The sequence below is a fragment of the Hyaena hyaena genome, unplaced genomic scaffold (genome assembly GCF_003009895.1).
Source record: "Hyaena hyaena isolate Hyena2069 unplaced genomic scaffold, ASM300989v1 scaffold_128, whole genome shotgun sequence".
NCBI lineage: Eukaryota > Metazoa > Chordata > Mammalia > Carnivora > Hyaenidae > Hyaena > Hyaena hyaena.
In genome coordinates, this window is record NW_024080760.1 from 2,506,401 (window position 1) to 2,523,260 (window position 16,860).

Here is a 16,860-nt window from a genome sequence, read left to right on the forward strand (position 1 = left end):
GGAGAGCGCACACAGCTCTGTTTCGCTCCGGTCGGGGGCGGTCTAAGTCACGGTGGCCAGTGCACAGCGCTGTGGCGGCGGATTTCTGTAACAGATCTGATTCAAACGTGCACTTTGGTTGGCTTGCACTTTAGAAATTAAGCATAGTGATTGAGTGTCCATATAAGGCATAATGAGAGTTGATTTTTCTCTTTCAGAAGCAGTCTGTCTCGGAGATCCACGCTTAGGGGAAACACCGGAGGCCAGACTTAGAGGCAGCACAGCATCCCGCGTGTCTGTTGTGAAAGTTGTCTTCCGTGCCTCCATTTCTGTGTGCTTGCTGCTCTTCTGTTGGGTTGGGTAGTTTTGTTTTTTTCCTCTGAGTTCTTCCTCCCAAATAAATAAGTCTTGCATGAAAGTTTCATACCGCACTCATGGGGATATCGGGAAGGGATACATAGGGATTTTCTACTGTGAATATAAATTTTTAGGACTTACAGGTAACCCTGAAGAAAATAGAGCTTCGTGTTACTAACAGATAAATCGAACTGATAGATGCAGGAGTTCGTTTGGATTTTTCTGTATGTTTGAAATACTTGGTAATAAAACATGCCCTGCTCTCTGACATCATCTGCTGCTTCCACTTAATAAATGTTGTTTGGCTTGTTGTTGCTTCAGTCCTGGCTCCTCTTTTCCAAATGGCCACTCTTGAGGTCATGAACTGCTTTCTCCATCCTGACTAGGATCTCTTTTCTTGTGGCCTCTGGGCACAGACTCTGTCCTTGGGCGCTCAACCCCTCCTCAGCTGCGGAAGGGACTTTCTCTGCTTCTGCCGTCCCAACGCTTCCAGATCGGCCACTGTCTGGACTTTTTATTGTACGTAGGATTTACATTTCCTGAGGTACAAATACAGTTAGTTTAAGTTAAAAATTGAAGTTAGAGTATGTATTTTTCTTGAAGCACATAAAGGAATCTTAGTTTCTCCTAAGCATGTGCAGAATTATGGGCCAGCTGACTTTCCGGCCAGCCTATAAGTTTCTGTTGGGAAATTGTCCATGATTTAGTATCAGACTCATAACCTAAAAAGGTGTCACCAACTCAAGAAATTTTAAGACTTCATTTATTTTGCTTCTGATAATATGCGTTAGCCAGATTAAATGGAAAATTTTTTCATGTAAAAAGTTGAGCATTGATGTGGCTTTTTTTTTTTTTTAAGTTATTTGGGAGATGGGGAGAGAATCCCAAGCAGCCTCTGTGTTGTGAGCGCAGAGCCCAGTGTGGGGCTTGAACTAGCAAACTGCAAGATCATGACATTAGCTGAAGTCAGATGTTTAACCAACTGAGTTAAACATCCTGATGTGCCTTTATTAGATAAAAATGTATGCTGCTTTGCTCAAAATCCTTTCACTTTTCAACCCTGTGTTCTTAGGGCTAATTTGCTAACTTCTTTTTCTTATTTGTACATGTTTGGAGCCTTGGATGCTTCGTTCTTTCTCCATTCAATTCCAGCCATGGTGAGAATACAAATGAAAATTGTGGAATCAGAAAATTGGCCTTTTCATTGTGGAAAAGTAGAGAAGCAAGTCAGAGAACACGCACAAAAAAATCTAAAGTTTAAGATTCCAAGGTTTTACATGGTGCTGGAAATTTGAATACAAAGAGTTTAATTAAATGGAGTTTAATATGGTGATTCAGCCGTTTCTTATTCCCCAAAAGAGACTAATACTGTCTGTAGTACTAGTTTCACAATTAAAGATCTGGATTAATTTTACATAATCCTATACTGGACCCACTTTACTTTTTAAAATTTTACTTAAATCCAAGCTAGTTAACACATAGCATAGTAATGGTTTCAGAAGTAGAATTTAGTGATTCATCATTTACATGTGACACCCAGTGCTCATCCGAATAAGTGCCCTTGTTAATGCCCATCCCCCATCCAACAGCCCTCCTGCACCCCTCAGTTTGCTCTCTGTATTTAAGAGTCTCTATGGTTTGTTTCCCTGTTTTTTTCCTTTTTGTATGTTCATCTATTTTGTTTCTTAAATTCCACATGAGTGAAATCAGATATTTTTCTTTCCCTGACTTCACTTACCATTATACACTTAGTTCCATCCATGTTATTGCAAATGGCAAGACTTCATTCTTTTGATCAGTAATATTCCACAGTGTGTGTGTGTGTGTGTGTGTGTGTCACATTTTCTTTATCCATTCATCAGTCGATGGACATTTAGGCTCTTGCTATAGTTTGGCTATTGCTGATAGTGCTGTGTAAACATTGGAGTGGATGTGCCCCTTCGAATCAGCATTCTTGTATCCTTTGGACAAATTCCTAGTAGTGCAATTGCTGGGTCTAGCAATAGCTATATTTTTGATGGACCTACTGTAACATTATTAACATTCAAGTATTTACTGACCTCTACTTGCCTGAGATTGAAGTAGGTGCTGTTTCTAATTATTAGGGCCGTGTGTGATCTGTCACACCTGGTGTTCAGTTTCCCTCAAAATATGTAGCTCAGTCAGATAAGTACCACATTGCTGAAACCATATAACCAAACAAATTATTCCATGGCAAAGGACATGTAAATATTGTGATAAAGGTGTGTCTGAGAAGGTGTATTTGATATGCCTTTTCTTTTGGTAGAATTCTTTTGTTGGGGCAACTAGAAATGTAAAAGCCTGAAAACTGTGAATGAAGGGGACTCTTTTTCTGAACTTGAGCTCTCTTGCTATATAGTAAATGCTCCAGAAAACCAGTAGGTGAGGATCCTTCTCTGCAGGGCCCTAAACAGCCAGATTCCAGGAGAGGAATTAAGTGATCTTGAGGCCGAATACTGGGAGGCTGCTAGCCCAGAGCAGTCAACCAATAGTGTAACTGTTGGGCTCATCAATGATACAGCTACTGCCGGGACACGGCAAATTGAGCCCTTCGGGGGTTGGCCAGAGAGGCTCGCCTAGGCTACTCGTCTGCTGGTGGACCCGTAGCCGGCCAGGCACCCAAGCAATGCTTACTCATTAAACATACAGGATTCTCAAGGATGGCTTTTGCTTTGTTTTTTCAGATAAAGGGAATTGGAGGGAAGCCTGTGGTCCTGGGCTTTCAACCCCTGGAGGGTGATTCTGCTTGCTGGATTAAAAAGAGGTTCAGTTACTGCACATCTGCACAGAGAACCAACACATTTGTCTGCTGCCACGAACCTTGGTCAACTGTTTAGATACTGCAGTCCATCCTCCGTGGGAAGCTTCTCTGACCTCAGCAGTAGCTTTCAGATAACCTGGATTTGGGTTTCACTGAGGACTTTAGCTGCCCTGCCTCGGCCATTTTCCTGTGCTTCCCTTTTTACTGTGAGACTCGGATGATGCCTTTTTTAAAACCAAGCAGTGATAGGAAGCCTTCCAGGAAGTGAGACCGACTGTGAGGCTAATTCGAAGTCAGAAGCCCATTCCGCCCCCACGGGTGTGCCTAGATTCCTCTAGAAATGCAGTCAGTGAACCCATAAAGCATTCATACATGTGTGAAATGGAAGACATAAAATTTGGAAGAATTGGCAGTTTGAAGGAGAGTGCTTACGCGGGTTTGGGTGTGGGTCGAATGACTGATGTTACCCAGGCCTTTGCCTTTGGTGACATTCCGTGTTTCCCTGATTCAGCCAGAAAGCATCACATTTCCGAAAAGCAAATCCAGTAACCTTATGTGTAATTCTCACTGTCATGACAGAGCTGGGTTGTATGTTTTAAACCTTAGAGCAACTGGTGTCTACCCCCAGCCTAAGGGTCTGGTCTTCGAGATGCAGTGTTTCTATTCCTCATGTCCTGCGGCCACTACTTTGTTCTCTCTTCTTGCCCTCGGGTCCATGGTTTTTGCTGCCTGTGGAGCACTGCAGAATCAGGCCCTTGATTTCCTCTGGGATGGCTTCCTGGTCATTTAATACGCACTGTCGCCTGTTCTTTCACTTCTCAAGAGGGTTTCGGGAAGTCCATGTTTACAGCTCTGTAACATCTCCTTTGGGGCTTTTCATACGTGTTTCACCTTTCATCATTTGGGGGTCCAAATGATGGGGGTGGGTACAAAAATTGGGGGCTTCCACAGGTTTGAGAACCGTTGTACTCATGAACCTTTAATTTCATAGGCCAGAAAACAGAGCAGTCAAAAATTAAGCATCTTTCCTCTGTCACAAAGCTAGTAGGTAAGGGAGCTGAACGGGGGAATCCCAGACTCCCTCATTTCCAAAGCTGTGGTCATTCCACAACATCTGGTGTCCCCACTGTGTATCGCTGAGTGCTCGAGTTCCGTTACCTCTGCGTGAAATTCACAGTTGTCTTCGTGCCTTGTGTGTTCTCCACCGAGACCTGCTGTACGGCGCGATTCACATTGGCAAAGGACTCTCACCGTCAGCAAGCACTGGGGCTGCAAAGATGAGCAAAGTCCTTGGAAGGAAGGGGCTCACAGACTCTTTGGGACGATGGCCCTTCAGAGTGACTTTTTAAAATTTCTACAGATCTTCACAAAGGAGGGGTTGCCAAGCTTTTTGGGTAAAAAGCCTCCAGCCCTGCTAGTCTCCCACTCCGTCTCCATAGCTTGGGCCACCTGCATTTCCCTCCTCCCCGAATGCACATCTGATAGAAAGATCTGATAGGCATCTGGGACAGACTGACTATACTTTGATGTGGAGGAGTTTGAAAGAACTAATCTCGCCACCGGTATTTACAGTTGTAGCCCTTTATTTCTTAATCATGGAATGAAAATGTGAACTACCCTCCAATTAAAGCCATCAAACTATCAGGAACATCCAGAATTGAAATTTAACTTCTCACAGGTAAACCTCAGTAGGCAAAGGGGTGCTGATAGAGGCCAGCTTAGCAATGAATCACAAGTGAGGGAGAGGGCTGTCCGCTGTTACATTTCCCCTTTTGTCAGGATGTGGTCTGTCCTTCTCAAACCTCTGTTCTGTCTGGAGAGACACAGGCCACCCACCATATATGGCTATTGGACACTTAAAATGTGGCCAGTCCAAATTGAGATGTGCTATAAATGTATAATACAGAATTTTGAAGACAGTATTAAATATCTCTTTTACACTGATTACACAAGATATTTGGGATCTACTGGGCTAATACTAAGTTCACCTGTTTCCACTTTTTAAATGTGGCTACTGGAACATTTAAAATGACCTATTTGGCTTTCATTATTATTATTTTTTTGAGACCATGCCCCTTCTAACGCCCAGTATTTAGATCTGCTGCCAAGTTCCCCTGTGTAGGTGCTCCTGCATGGCTTGTCCGGCTCCAGTGTGGCTCCTTTTTAACGTAAAACGGGCAAAAAGGCTGCTCAGTAAATGTTATTGGAAGGAATTAAGTGAAAATGGGTCCTCTTTTCCCCCACTTATGTGAAGTTTACAACATTTCCTGACCACAGGTCACTTTTCACTGGAAGCTGTCAAGTCTGAGAGAGTTGGAAACCAACGGAGAACGGACGTGAAATGTTTTTAAAAAGTTTTTAAAAAGGAAAAGCGTTAAAAAAAAGTTATTAGTCTATAGACTGACATTTACAAGGCTAATGGAAGTGGGGGCGGGGAAAAGAGGAAACAGGTTGATCTTCCCCGAGGTCAGTGTGACACTACACATCAAAAGCCTTAAATTGCCTATTCCCTAGAGTCTAGAAATTTACCTTCTTGCAGTTTACTTCAAGGAAGTGATTGGGCAAAAGCACAGATATCTAACTGCATGATTAAAAGTTCACGTTCACAATAGCAGGTGAACTACATTAGAACGTTAAGTAGTGGCTAAAAACAGATGTTCAAGAAGAGAATTAGAACAGCTGGTTATGTTACAGTACATAGGGACTGAACTAAAAAGAACGTAAGTTTTTAGGCAAGCGGAAGGGCGCTGGAAGAGCGTGACACCAGGATGTGAACAGTGATGACCTCTGGGCGGTAGGACAGGTGTTGTTCTGCAAGCTCCTTACCGGCGTTTTCTTATTTTGCAATGAGCACACGTGGCGCAAGGACACTTTATTGATGACTTATCAAACCTATAGGTTCTGCACTAATAGCCAACACTTACTGAGTGCTCACCATGCGTAGGCATTATGCCATTTTGCTTCCTGGCATCCGAGTTTTAAAAATCAGGCACCTTCTAGACTTCATCGGGGACGCTGGCCAGAAAAGCCCGCCTGTTACCTCCCAGCTGCAGTAATTGCACAGACAGATAAACAGCAATTGCCATGACAAACAGAAGCGATGCCAAAGTCAACAGGTTCGCATGGGTCTGAGCAGTGAATCCTGCGGAGTCGGCAGCGGATGGTACGGTGCTCCCTGCCACACCGATCAGAGGCTGGGAGACCCCCCGCAGAAATTAGCCCTTTTTGTGAAATTAGCCCTTTTTGTTTATTTGCCGATCTTGGCCAACGCCGCGTTAAAAAACGCGAGAAGCGATGGGGGCCCAGTTCCCAGCAGCGCCTGATGCACCTCCCGCGGCCCGCGCCGCGCTCGCCGCCGCCTCCGCTCGGTGAGAACGACAGGAGCCCCACGTGGCTCCCACCGGGGCGCCCCTCCCGCGGGCCTGCAGCGCCCCCTGGGCCGAGCGGAGCCCGCGGGCCCGCCGGCAGCCAGGGCGCGCGTCCCGCCGTGCGCTCCCCGCCGCTCCCGTCCCGGCGACGCAGAGCCCAAGCGGTCTCCGCGCCCGGGGCCCTGCGGGCGGGGTGGGGGAAGCCGCTTGCTTGTCCGCGCTGCCGGGGTGGGGACGCTCGGCCCCCGGCCGTCCCTCCCAGCCGCACGGAGCCCGCGCGGACGCGGCGGCGGAGCGGCGTTGCGGGCTTTGTTCGGCTTTGTTTGTTTGAGTCGCACCTGAGCGCGGCCGCGAGGCCCGCGCGCTCCCCGGGGAAGCCGGAGTCACCTGCGCGCCTGCGGGAGCGCACCTGGCGCACGCTTCCGCCCGGCGCCCCGCACACCGCCCCGGCCCCGGGAGACCCGGCCCGCGTACGGGGCCGCGGAGCGTGGCGGGCCCGGGAGTGGCCTCTCGTTTGGAACTCGGGCACGGGGTCGCAGAGCCACGGGGGCGGACCACAGGTAAGGGGACAGGGCCTAGGTGGCAGTGGGTGGAGGAGGGAACCATGTATTAAGCTCGACCTTCTTCGTTGGCACCGTCACAGCCTCTTGATTTGGAGGCTGCGGAAGGGGAGTCGCCTTTTAAATAAATGTTCAGAGGACATGCCCAACCCCCCCCCCGCGCCCCTCTTTTTCACGGCCTATGCTGTGTTAAGGGGACTCCAGTGAAACTTTCCCAGCAGCGGAGTGCCCCCAGCGAAGACTCTGCCCTTGGGCCATGGGGATTAGTCCTCGTGGTGATTTCTCATACTGGGGACCCCCCCCCCTTCCTGCATTCCTCCTTCCTGGGGGCTGCGTCCTTGGCCACCTGCTGGGAGAGTAAGTGGGAGGGTCTCAGAATTACACCTTTGAAACTTGCCAGGTGGCATCAGTTGAAGAACCTGGTGGGCACCCGGGCAGAAAGTAAGGGAGGAGGGCACCTTCCCGCCCCCTCTGGAATCTGTGGCTCTCCAGCCAAGAGGGGCCATTCAGTGGGGGCACCTGCTGTGTGTCTGGTGTCTTGGACCTGAATAATCAGAACCTGCACAGTTTGTAGATTATGAGGTTTTTTAAACAAACAAAACCCCCAGAACCTTTAAATGTTTTATAATTTCAGGTGTAAAAATTCAAGGTCTGTTTGGCTTCCATTGTGACCTTATATTAAGAAATGGGCATTTGTTGAGAAAAGAGTAGGAAAAGACTTTTTTTTTTCCCTCAGTGCTCGTCACCATAAATATATTTTTAATATAGTTGATACAGTGTTACATTAGTTTCAGGTGTACAACATAGTGATTTGGCAAGTTTATACACTATGCTATGTTCACAAGTATAGCTACCATCTGTCCAGCTACATCACTATTACAATATCACTGTATTCCTTATGGTGTGCCTTTTATTCCTGTGACTTAGTCATTCCTAACTGGAAGCCTGTCCCTCCCTTCCCCATGACCCATTTCGCCCAGCCTCCCACCCCCCACCGGCAACCATCAGTTTGTTCTCTGTAAAAAAAGCCTGCTACCTTTGATGTTGCCTTTAAAGCGCTGCCTAATTTATCTCCTTCCTACCATCCCAATCTCCTCATCTATCTCTCGGCTTGGCTCGCTGTGACCCAGCCCCATTAGCCTCTGTCAGTTCCTTGAGAGTGCCAAGTTCTTTGCTTATTCAAGGTCTGCTCAGTGTATAATGCTCTTTTCCAAGCTCTGCCTTCTAGTCTAAATTTATTTTTTTAAATAGTTTATTGTCAAGTTGGTTTCCATGTAATACCCAGTGCTCATCCCCACGAGTGCCCTCCTCCATGCCCATCACCCTCCTTCCCCCCATACCCATCATTCCTCAGTTCTCAGCATTCAAGAGTTTCTCATGGTTTGCCTCCCTCCCTTTCCCCCTCTATTTCCCCCCTTCTTCTCCCCCATGGTCCTCCGTTAAGTTCCTCCTAATCCTCCTATACGTGCAAACATATGACATTTGTCCTTCTCTGCGTGACTTATTTCGCTCAGCATAACACCCTCAAGGACCATCCATGTTGCTACACATGGCCAGATTTCATTGTTTCTCATTGCCATGTAGTATTCCATGGTATAGATAAACCACATCTTGATCCGTTTATCAATTGATGGACACTTAGGCTCTTTCCATGTTTTGGCTATTGTGGAGAGTGCTGCTACGAACATTGGGGTACATGTGCTCCTATGCATCAGCACTCCTGTATCCCTTGGGTAAATTCCTAGCAGTGCTATTGCTGGGTCGTAGGGGAGTTCTAGTGTTAATTTCTTGAGGAACCTCCACACTGTTTTCCAGAGGGGCTGTACCAGTTTACATTCCCACCAACAGTGTAGGAGGGTGCCCGTTTCTCCACATCCTCGCCAGCATCTAGAGTTCTCTGATTTGCTCATTTTAGGCACTCTGACTGGCGTGAGGTGGTATCTCAGTGTGGTTTTGATTTGTATTTCCCTGATGAGGAGGGACACTGAGCATCGTTTCATGTGCCTGTTGGCCATCTGGATGTCCTCTTTGGAGAAGTGTCTGTTCATGTCTTCTGCCCATTTCTTCACTGGATTGTTTGCTTTTTGGGTGTGGAGTTTGGTGAGTTCCTTACAGATTTTGGATACTAGCCCTTTATCTGATATGTCATTTGCAACTATCTTTTCCCATTCTGTCGGTTGCCTAGTAATTTTATGGATTGTTTCCTTTGCTGTGCAGAAGCTTTTAATCTTGATGCGGTCCCAAGAGTTCATTTTTGCTCTTGATTCCCTTGCCTTTGGGGATGTGTCAAGTAAGAAATGGCTGCGGTTGAGGTCTAGGAGGTTGTTTCGACTTTCTCCTCTAGGGCTTTGATGGTTTTCTGTCTCACATTCAGGTCCTTTATCCATTTTGAGTTTATTTTTGTGCATGGTGTGAGAAAGTGATCTAGTTTCATTCTTCTGCATGTTGCTGTCCAGGTCTCCCAACACCACCTGTGAAAGAGGCTGTCTTTTTACCATTGGATACTCTTTCCTGCTTTGTCAAAGATTAGTTGGCTGTACATTTTTGGGTCCAATTCTGAGTTCTCTATTCCATTCCATTGGTCTATGTGTCTGTTTTTGTGCCAATATCATACTGTCTTGATGATGACAGCTTTGTAGCAGAGGCTAAAGTCTGGGATGGTGATGCCTCCTGTTTTGGTTTTCTTCTTCAATATTACTTTGGCTATTCAGGGTCAGAAAAGACTCCCTTCTTTTTCTTCAGAAAAGTCAACAGAGGTACCACTGCAGTTGGCAAAGGTGGGGGGTAGTTAATTTGTAGATGCGGCTGACTGTCACCAAGGATACCGCCCTTGCTCTTCTTTTTTATTTTTAAAAAAAATTTTTAAAAATGTTTTATTTCTGAGAGAGAGCGAGCGAGCGAGTGAGCATGAGCAGGGGAGGGTCAGAGAGAGAAGGAGATACAGAATCTGAAACAGGCTCCAGACTGTGAGCTAGCTGTCAGCACAGAGACCGACACGGGGCTCGAACCCACGAACCGTGAGATCATGACCTGAGCTGAAGTCAGAGGCTTAATCGACTGAGCCACCCAGGCACCCCAGCTTCTTTTTTAGAAATTCAACCCATAACTGTCTCCCAATGGTGTAAGAATTTTCCAGACTAGGTCCCCTGACAAATCCTGGGGAAGAAAGAGGGGGATTCTTTCCTTGATCACACCCATCTGATCAACTGAAAACCATCGGTGACCTTTTTTGGCCTTTAAATCTAGACTTTGGTCTATTCTCCTGAGCTTGGGATAGCTGTTTCCTTCCCTCAGTTGGCTCTGGTTCCCTGAAAGGAGTCACAGATGTCCAGGTTTCTACAGATAAGAAAACTGAGACCTTGAGAGGGTGAAAGAAGACCCAAGAGCGAATGGGAGAGCCCCCCAGGAACCCGGACTGCTAGGCTTTTAATGAGCTGCATAAATGGTACAGTCATTAATTGGCAGGTGCTGACATCAGGGATAAACTGGTGAAATTACAAAAGCCTTTTGTTACAGATGTCTCATCTTGTGTGTCCCTTACAGACTATTTTCATTGTATCCCCAACACCTGACAGGATGCTGGGCACGGGGTCATTCATTCAGATGCTTGAATGAATGAAATTTCATATATCACTGGAAGGGTCAGCATCCTTGTGAGGTGTTTTAGAACAGTGGATTTCTGTACTTTTTTGTACAGATTTCTGTAATTTTGCCTTTCACAGATCAGTTTTTAAAAAGTTTTCATCGGGAGGAATGTAACAAAATTATCAACTTTTAAACTTATCCTACAAGGGTATTGTTTTTTTTTTTTTTTTTTTTTTTTTGCAAATGAAACAAAACCCTGCCATCATCCACAAGGCTAATGCTTCAGCATCACCCCAGGCCAGCTCCCGGGGTGAGCGGAATGCACTTGAAGTCCCTTCCTTGGAGTTTACCCTTTCGTCTTGTAAACAGCTCCAGATGGCTTCCTCTCCCACCCACGGAATTACCTGCCAGCCTGCCCTCAATATGATTATTGTCCCAGGCCCCTTCTCTTCACCTGGGTTTCCCTGCTCTCCCTTTAGGAACCATTGCCTTCACCCAGGAAGGCATTGTGATCTCCTGTCATCCTGGCGTCAACCTTTTTAGGTAAACAGGATGGGTGATGGCACCTCCGTTTTTGAGGGAAGGAAATTGAAAGACTGGAGTGAAGGAATTTGCTGAGAGACTCAGGCTTCCTGACATCTGATTGTGTTCTCTTTCTGTGTACTGCACGCGTTTTGTCACGGCCAAGCTGTGCACATCAGGACCTGGATTTGACTCCATACTTGTGCTTCACCAGCTCTTTGACCTTGGGTCCCAACTTCTACAAGACCGTTTTCATGTAGACAATGTAGAAAAATGGAAAGGATCATGTTTACCCTATGGGATTATGGATGTTATATGAAATTAACCTATAAATGTAATAAATCTTGAAAATTGTACAGTTAGAAAGTGTTTTACCAGTAGGGACATTCACACACGATTTCACTAGATCTTTATAATGCTGCCCGAGTTCCTGAAACTAAGATGCACCCCAGTTTGACAGATGAATGATCCTGAGTCAGGGAACATTACCGTTTGCAGAGTCAAACGTTAGAAGCAGAACCAGTCTGGAATTCTGTCTCTGGATTTCTGGTCCTGTGTGCCTTCTCTTATATTTCTGCTTCCCAGAGCCCAATGAACTTGGGTCCTGTACAAATTAAACGAAGGGTTTTCAAATAACCACCAAAACAAACACCAACATCTCTCTCTAAAAGCTAAAAGTGTCTCTTCACAGGTGCGGCGCAAGTGGGAGCCTTGAGATCCAGGCCCATCTGAGCAGGGAATCTGTCACGGTGCATCGTTCATCCCTTGGTGCTGACTTTGGGTTCTCAGAGTGTTGGGTTCTAACGATTTGCGATTCTTTTGGAGGGAGCATGATTCCACCCCTCCCCCCCCCCCCCCAAGCTTTCTCTGCTCTATCAAACTAGAAGCATGTGGCCCACTTCCCTGGACCTCCTGAGCTTGACCAAGTGTTTTAGCAAAAGGACAAGGGAAGGTGACTGTCGCAGTGAAAGACAGCAAGGGCTTCCTGGCTCCATGCTTTTACCTCCAGTTTTAAAGTCTTCCTGTTCAGGTGTTGCGTGTTCTTGTAAAGGGCTCAGATTTCCATCCCGCTGACTGAGCGGAGGCTGCCAAGGGCTAATCTGATGTTTGGGGTTGGAATTGCATTTTGTAAGGAGGTAGAAGTCATTTGCTTTTTCACCCCTGAACTCCTTTCATTTCCGGCCCTAAAGGAGAAGGTAGGCATTGTCCTGCAAAACTGCCTGCAGCCATTGCCGGCCTGGCCCCTCATTTCCAAAAGTAGTCTTGTTTCGGCCTTAGTTTCTTCTGGTGTCTTGGGAAATGCAATCCCTGGTTGGTGCAGAGTTTTGCGGAGCCCTGCAGCAAACTTCCCTTACCCGCTGTCCTCGGTGGAAGCGGGATTTGAACACAGCAGTCACATGAGAAGATGGGGGGTGGTGGCGGTGGTGAAGAGTCTTAAGAGTGAGAGTCCCAGGAGCCAGGAATTAGCATAGGTAATGGATCAGAAAAGAACAAATGATGAGTGAGGCGTTTTGCAATGGAAAAGGCTTGACAAGGCACACCTGCAACGAATGATCTGTCTCTGCCCCTGAGATGCAGACCACTCCTGACTACTTTGCACAAGAATGCAGAGAGTTCTGGAAATCTTCTCATGATAGATAGATACTGCTGAGGATGGGAGTTGCTGGCAGGTATTAGCTTGTGGAAGACTGCCAGAGGGCAGGATTCAGGCAGCAGATTTTTAATTACACCTCCGTTCCCCTACCTTAGTTCCCCAGGATCAGGAAGGGGATGGGTTGAATAGATCACTGGCAGGCCAGAAGGGAGTCTGATCCACTTATTAGCTGTGTACCCTGGGGCCAAACAATTTCTCTGTGCCTCAGTATTGTCATCTGTGGAATGGAGATACTCTCGGTGGCTGGCTGTGAGAATGAGAAGAGAGAAGATTAAGCATGCTCACTGGATGGTAGTAGCTGCTGGATTTTTACTATGCGATGCATCTTTTTAAAAAAATTTTTTTGAGGGGCACCTGGGTGGCTCAGTCGGTTAAGCGTCCGACTTCGGCTCAGGTCATGATCTCAAGGTTTGTGGGTTCGAGCCCTGCATCGGGCTCTATGCTGACAGCTCAGCTCAGAGTCTGGAGCTTGCTTCAGATTCTGTGTCTCCTTCTTGCTATGACCCTCCCCTGCCCACACTGTTTCTCTCTCTCTCAGAAATAAATAAACCATTAAAAAAGAATTAAGAAAATTTTTTTTTGATGTTGGGCTATATTTAGAATTCGAATTAGTACCACAAGCAAGTTGTGATGGGGGGAGGGGAGGTGTGGTAAACCGAACGTTTAACAGGTGGGAAGAGACAGCAGAGTGCTGTTAATACCGCACCGGCACCGAAGCCGCATTCATTTCGTTTATCTTGGCATAAGAAGGAATGCAGTGAGTGTAGTGAGCGCAGAGCATAAGAAGGAATGCAGTGAGTGTAGTGAGCGCAGAGATTCGTCTGGAAGTAGGCATGATGGTGCTCAGTTTTCCCAGCAGGCACGCATCTCCCCTCCTGTGGGCCAGACCAGCGCAGGCGGCTGGGGCTGCCGCAGAGACGGAGCAGGTGAGAAAACACCCCAGCAGGCAGTTGGAGTGTGGGCTGTGCTGCGGGCGCAGGGGAGGGGGGTTGCCGCCGAGGTCCCAGAGCCAGCACCCGGGTGGTCCAGACACCTGTCGGGAGGCATCTGACTTCTCGCATGGATTTGCAGATTGCCAACGTATATTTTGTCCTAATGAGAGGAAACTTAGGAGATTCCAAAAAGCATTGGCCTGGGCATGCCAGGGCACGGAAGAGAGCGGGATGAAATGGCTTGGGTTTGTCTCCTGGCAGAGGGAGGGGCCCCGTGTTTCCTGAGTGCCTTCCTAGGCGGCGGGAACCTTTTCTCGTCCCCACGGCAGCCTGGGGAGGCTGCTGGAATCCTGGTTTGATGGAAAACTCAAACCGTTGGGCCCTGCACGTGCCCAGGGTCAGAGGCTGTGACCTGGGAAAATCAGCCTGAGCCCAACTAAGACAGAGCCAGCACTGCCCCGCCCCCGTCCCTCTGCCCCGCCCTGGCCTGGCTCCCAGGTGGCAGGCGGGGACTTGCCCTTCATGTGTTGTGTGGAGTGAGAGGAAAGGAAGGCATGTGCCAGGCTGGAAGCCAGCGGGGATCGTGTGGGCTGCACTGGCCTGCATCCTCTCTGTCCGTCTTCCCCTCCTCCGTGAGTCTGGGAAGCTTCTGACTCTCTCGCTCTTGTAAGATTCGCTTCTCCACTGGCCACTCAGATCAGGTGCAGATGGGAGCCTCACAGTCATTTGACGTGCAAAGACCATCGGCTGGTTGGGACATTTGATTCACTTTGTTTCAGACGGGTGTGAACTCCAAGGAGCTGAATGTTCAGTGGAGTAAGGTCTGACCATCACGGGTCCGTGATGGAGAGATTGAAAACCAGAAGGCACCTTAGCGGCATCTGGTCCAGACTCCTTGTTTTGTAGATGAGGGACCACGGCATCGGATGAGAAGTCGGGTTCTCAGACTCCGGCCGCGGGCTGTGTGCCACCCGGGGGCAGGCGTGGTCCCTACCTGCCCTTGTCCTCTGCTGCTCTGCTGTCTCAGCTTGGATGGAGTCCTGAGCCGTGGCTCAAAGGCCCTGAGCTCCCCTCCGCTCCAGAAGCAGTATGGTTAGAAGCAAGCACCCTAGATTAGGGGCTGAGACCTGAGCTGTGGGACTGTCTGGGACCCCCCTCCCCGCTTCCGAGCCTCTGTGACCCCTTCCTTCATCTCTCAGGTGTGTCCGGCTCATTCACGGTGAGTTGCCCCTTTCACACATTGCGTCCCTCTCATTCCCTGGAGTCTGCTCCCCAAGAGTAGGAACACAGACCTGAGCGGTAGGTGCTGCCCCCTGACGCAGTCCCCACGGTTGATTCAGGTTTCCTACGGTTCCAAGTAAGGGCTGGCAATGGCACCTATAGGAACCTGAGTTGGGTCATTTTAAACTTTCTGGCAAAAAAAAAAAAAAAAGTCTATTTCTTGGATAATTCAGTTTTCAAGGCAGCCCTTGCTCTCAACCTGCTCAGACTCCTCTGAATGTCAAGTTCTGTTTTGTTGCTGCGGCTGGGAGATGTATTGTTTTTTTAATGTTTATTTTTGAGAGGGTTTAACTGGGGGAGGGGCGGAGAGTGAGGGAGACACAGAATCCGAAGCAGGCTCCAACCTCTGAGCTGTCAGCACAGAGCCTGATGCAGGGCTCAAACTCACAAACCAGAAGATCATGACGTGAGCTGAAGTCCGGCGCTTAACCGACTGAGCCACCCAGGCGCCCCTCATCCCTTTCAGTTCTTATACTGCATGTCCACGTGCTAAAGTGTAAGACTGTTTAGATTTTACATCCTATCTTTGTGGTTGAAAAGGATATTGATCATTTCTTGGGCCTCACAGCTAAAATTAGAAGTATACCTCATGTATGTGCTTTTATAGCATCTAAGTTATAGTCTATAGTTCTTATTAAAAGCTCTCACTTCCGACCCTTACCTCCCTTAAAAATCGTTATCAAGCCCCGTGGAACTGAATGTTACCTATACTATCAGCATTACTAGGCAATTTTTTAAAAACCTTTTGGTGACTTCCTCAGCCATGTTACTTTTTAATAAATAATTTAGAGGGTGTAGACGTTGTGATCTTGCTAGAAGGTTTCAGAAAATTAGGACACTGGCAGTCATACCTTCAGTCTCCTTGATTCTAACTCATCCTAAGAGATGGAGGCAATGAGACGGAGGGGGCTTTACTCGAGGTCACGTGGCTGGTCAGGGGCCACGCCAAGCTAGGACCCGGGACAATAGTACCCCTTGCGGGAGTCTGTGAAGGAGCTGGGGGGTTGGGTGGCGGGTGTCTGGGGAAGATGTCAGCCTTTGAAAGCATTGGCGTGGTCTCCCAGGACTTTGAGGGAGTTTGGATCTTTTCCTGGATTATACAGTTACTGTGGGAAGGAGGAGACTCCAAGGTCACATTTGTACCCCGGAAGAGACTGAGTAGTTGTGTTACTGATGACTTGGGGATGCACAGAGCTAATTGCTGATACTTTTTTCTTATCCTGCCCATAGTCACATCAACATGCCTTCCGTCCTGTTGCTGGAGGTCATCGTCATGTTCCTGCTTTCTGGAGGTAAGCCTTGTCGGGCAGGGGTGAGGTGTTGAGGGGTGTGATTTGCTTCACATCCTGTCAGTTTTAACTTTTGGAGGTCTCTCGAAGGCATCGGGGTCTCTCCACTCCGTGGCCCCCTGCCTTGCAGAAGCCCTGTCATCTGGTGCTTGGACCACTCTTCCAACCAAAGCAGCCCCGCCTCTGGGTGGTCACCCTGGGTGCTCCTGGTTCTGCTGCAGCCCCTTGGCCACAGAGCAGTCGTTTCAAAATGCAACTCTGACTGCCTGGGCCCCTCTCCACCCCACTCCGCCTTCTCTCTGCCTAAAATAAAAACCAAAAACAAACACTTTTTAAAAAATGTCTATTTACGGGGCGCCTGGGTGGCTTAGTCGGTTAAGCGTCCGACTTTCGCTTAGGTCATGATCTCGCGGTTCGTGGGTTCGAGCCCCGCGTCGGGCTCTGTGCTGACTGCCAGCTCGGAGCCTGGAGCCTGTTTCAGTCTGTGACTCCCTCTCTCTCTGGCCCTCCCCTGCTCACGCTGTCTCTCTCTCTCTCCTAGAAATAAATAA

At 48.0% G+C, this 16,860-nt stretch overlaps 2 protein-coding genes across 7 annotated transcripts in view; both read left to right on the forward strand.

The window, feature by feature from the left end:
• TDRD1 (tudor domain containing 1) overlaps positions 1–604 on the forward strand; it is a 49,309-nt gene extending 48,705 nt beyond the window's left edge. For 3 of the 4 annotated variants that reach the window (XM_039237568.1, XM_039237571.1, XM_039237569.1), the window contains one exon: positions 198–604. In XM_039237568.1, the coding sequence (XP_039093499.1) occupies positions 198–343 (146 nt within the window). In that variant the 3' untranslated portion in view covers positions 344–604. The remainder of the gene's footprint in view (positions 1–197) is intronic. The other variant, XM_039237570.1, reaches the window with a different exon arrangement.
• A 5,816-nt stretch (positions 605–6,420) lies between these two features.
• The window catches only part of VWA2 (von Willebrand factor A domain containing 2), a 48,736-nt gene continuing 38,296 nt past the window's right edge, over positions 6,421–16,860 (forward strand). Inside the window, exons 1-2 of one of the 3 annotated variants that reach the window (XM_039237583.1) lie at positions 6,421–6,486; positions 16,251–16,312. In XM_039237583.1, the coding sequence (XP_039093514.1) occupies positions 16,261–16,312 (52 nt within the window). In that variant the 5' untranslated portion in view covers positions 6,421–6,486; positions 16,251–16,260. Of the gene's footprint in view, positions 6,487–6,675; positions 7,047–16,250; positions 16,313–16,860 lie in introns of those variants that run through there. The other 2 variants (XM_039237584.1, XM_039237582.1) reach the window with 2 other exon arrangements.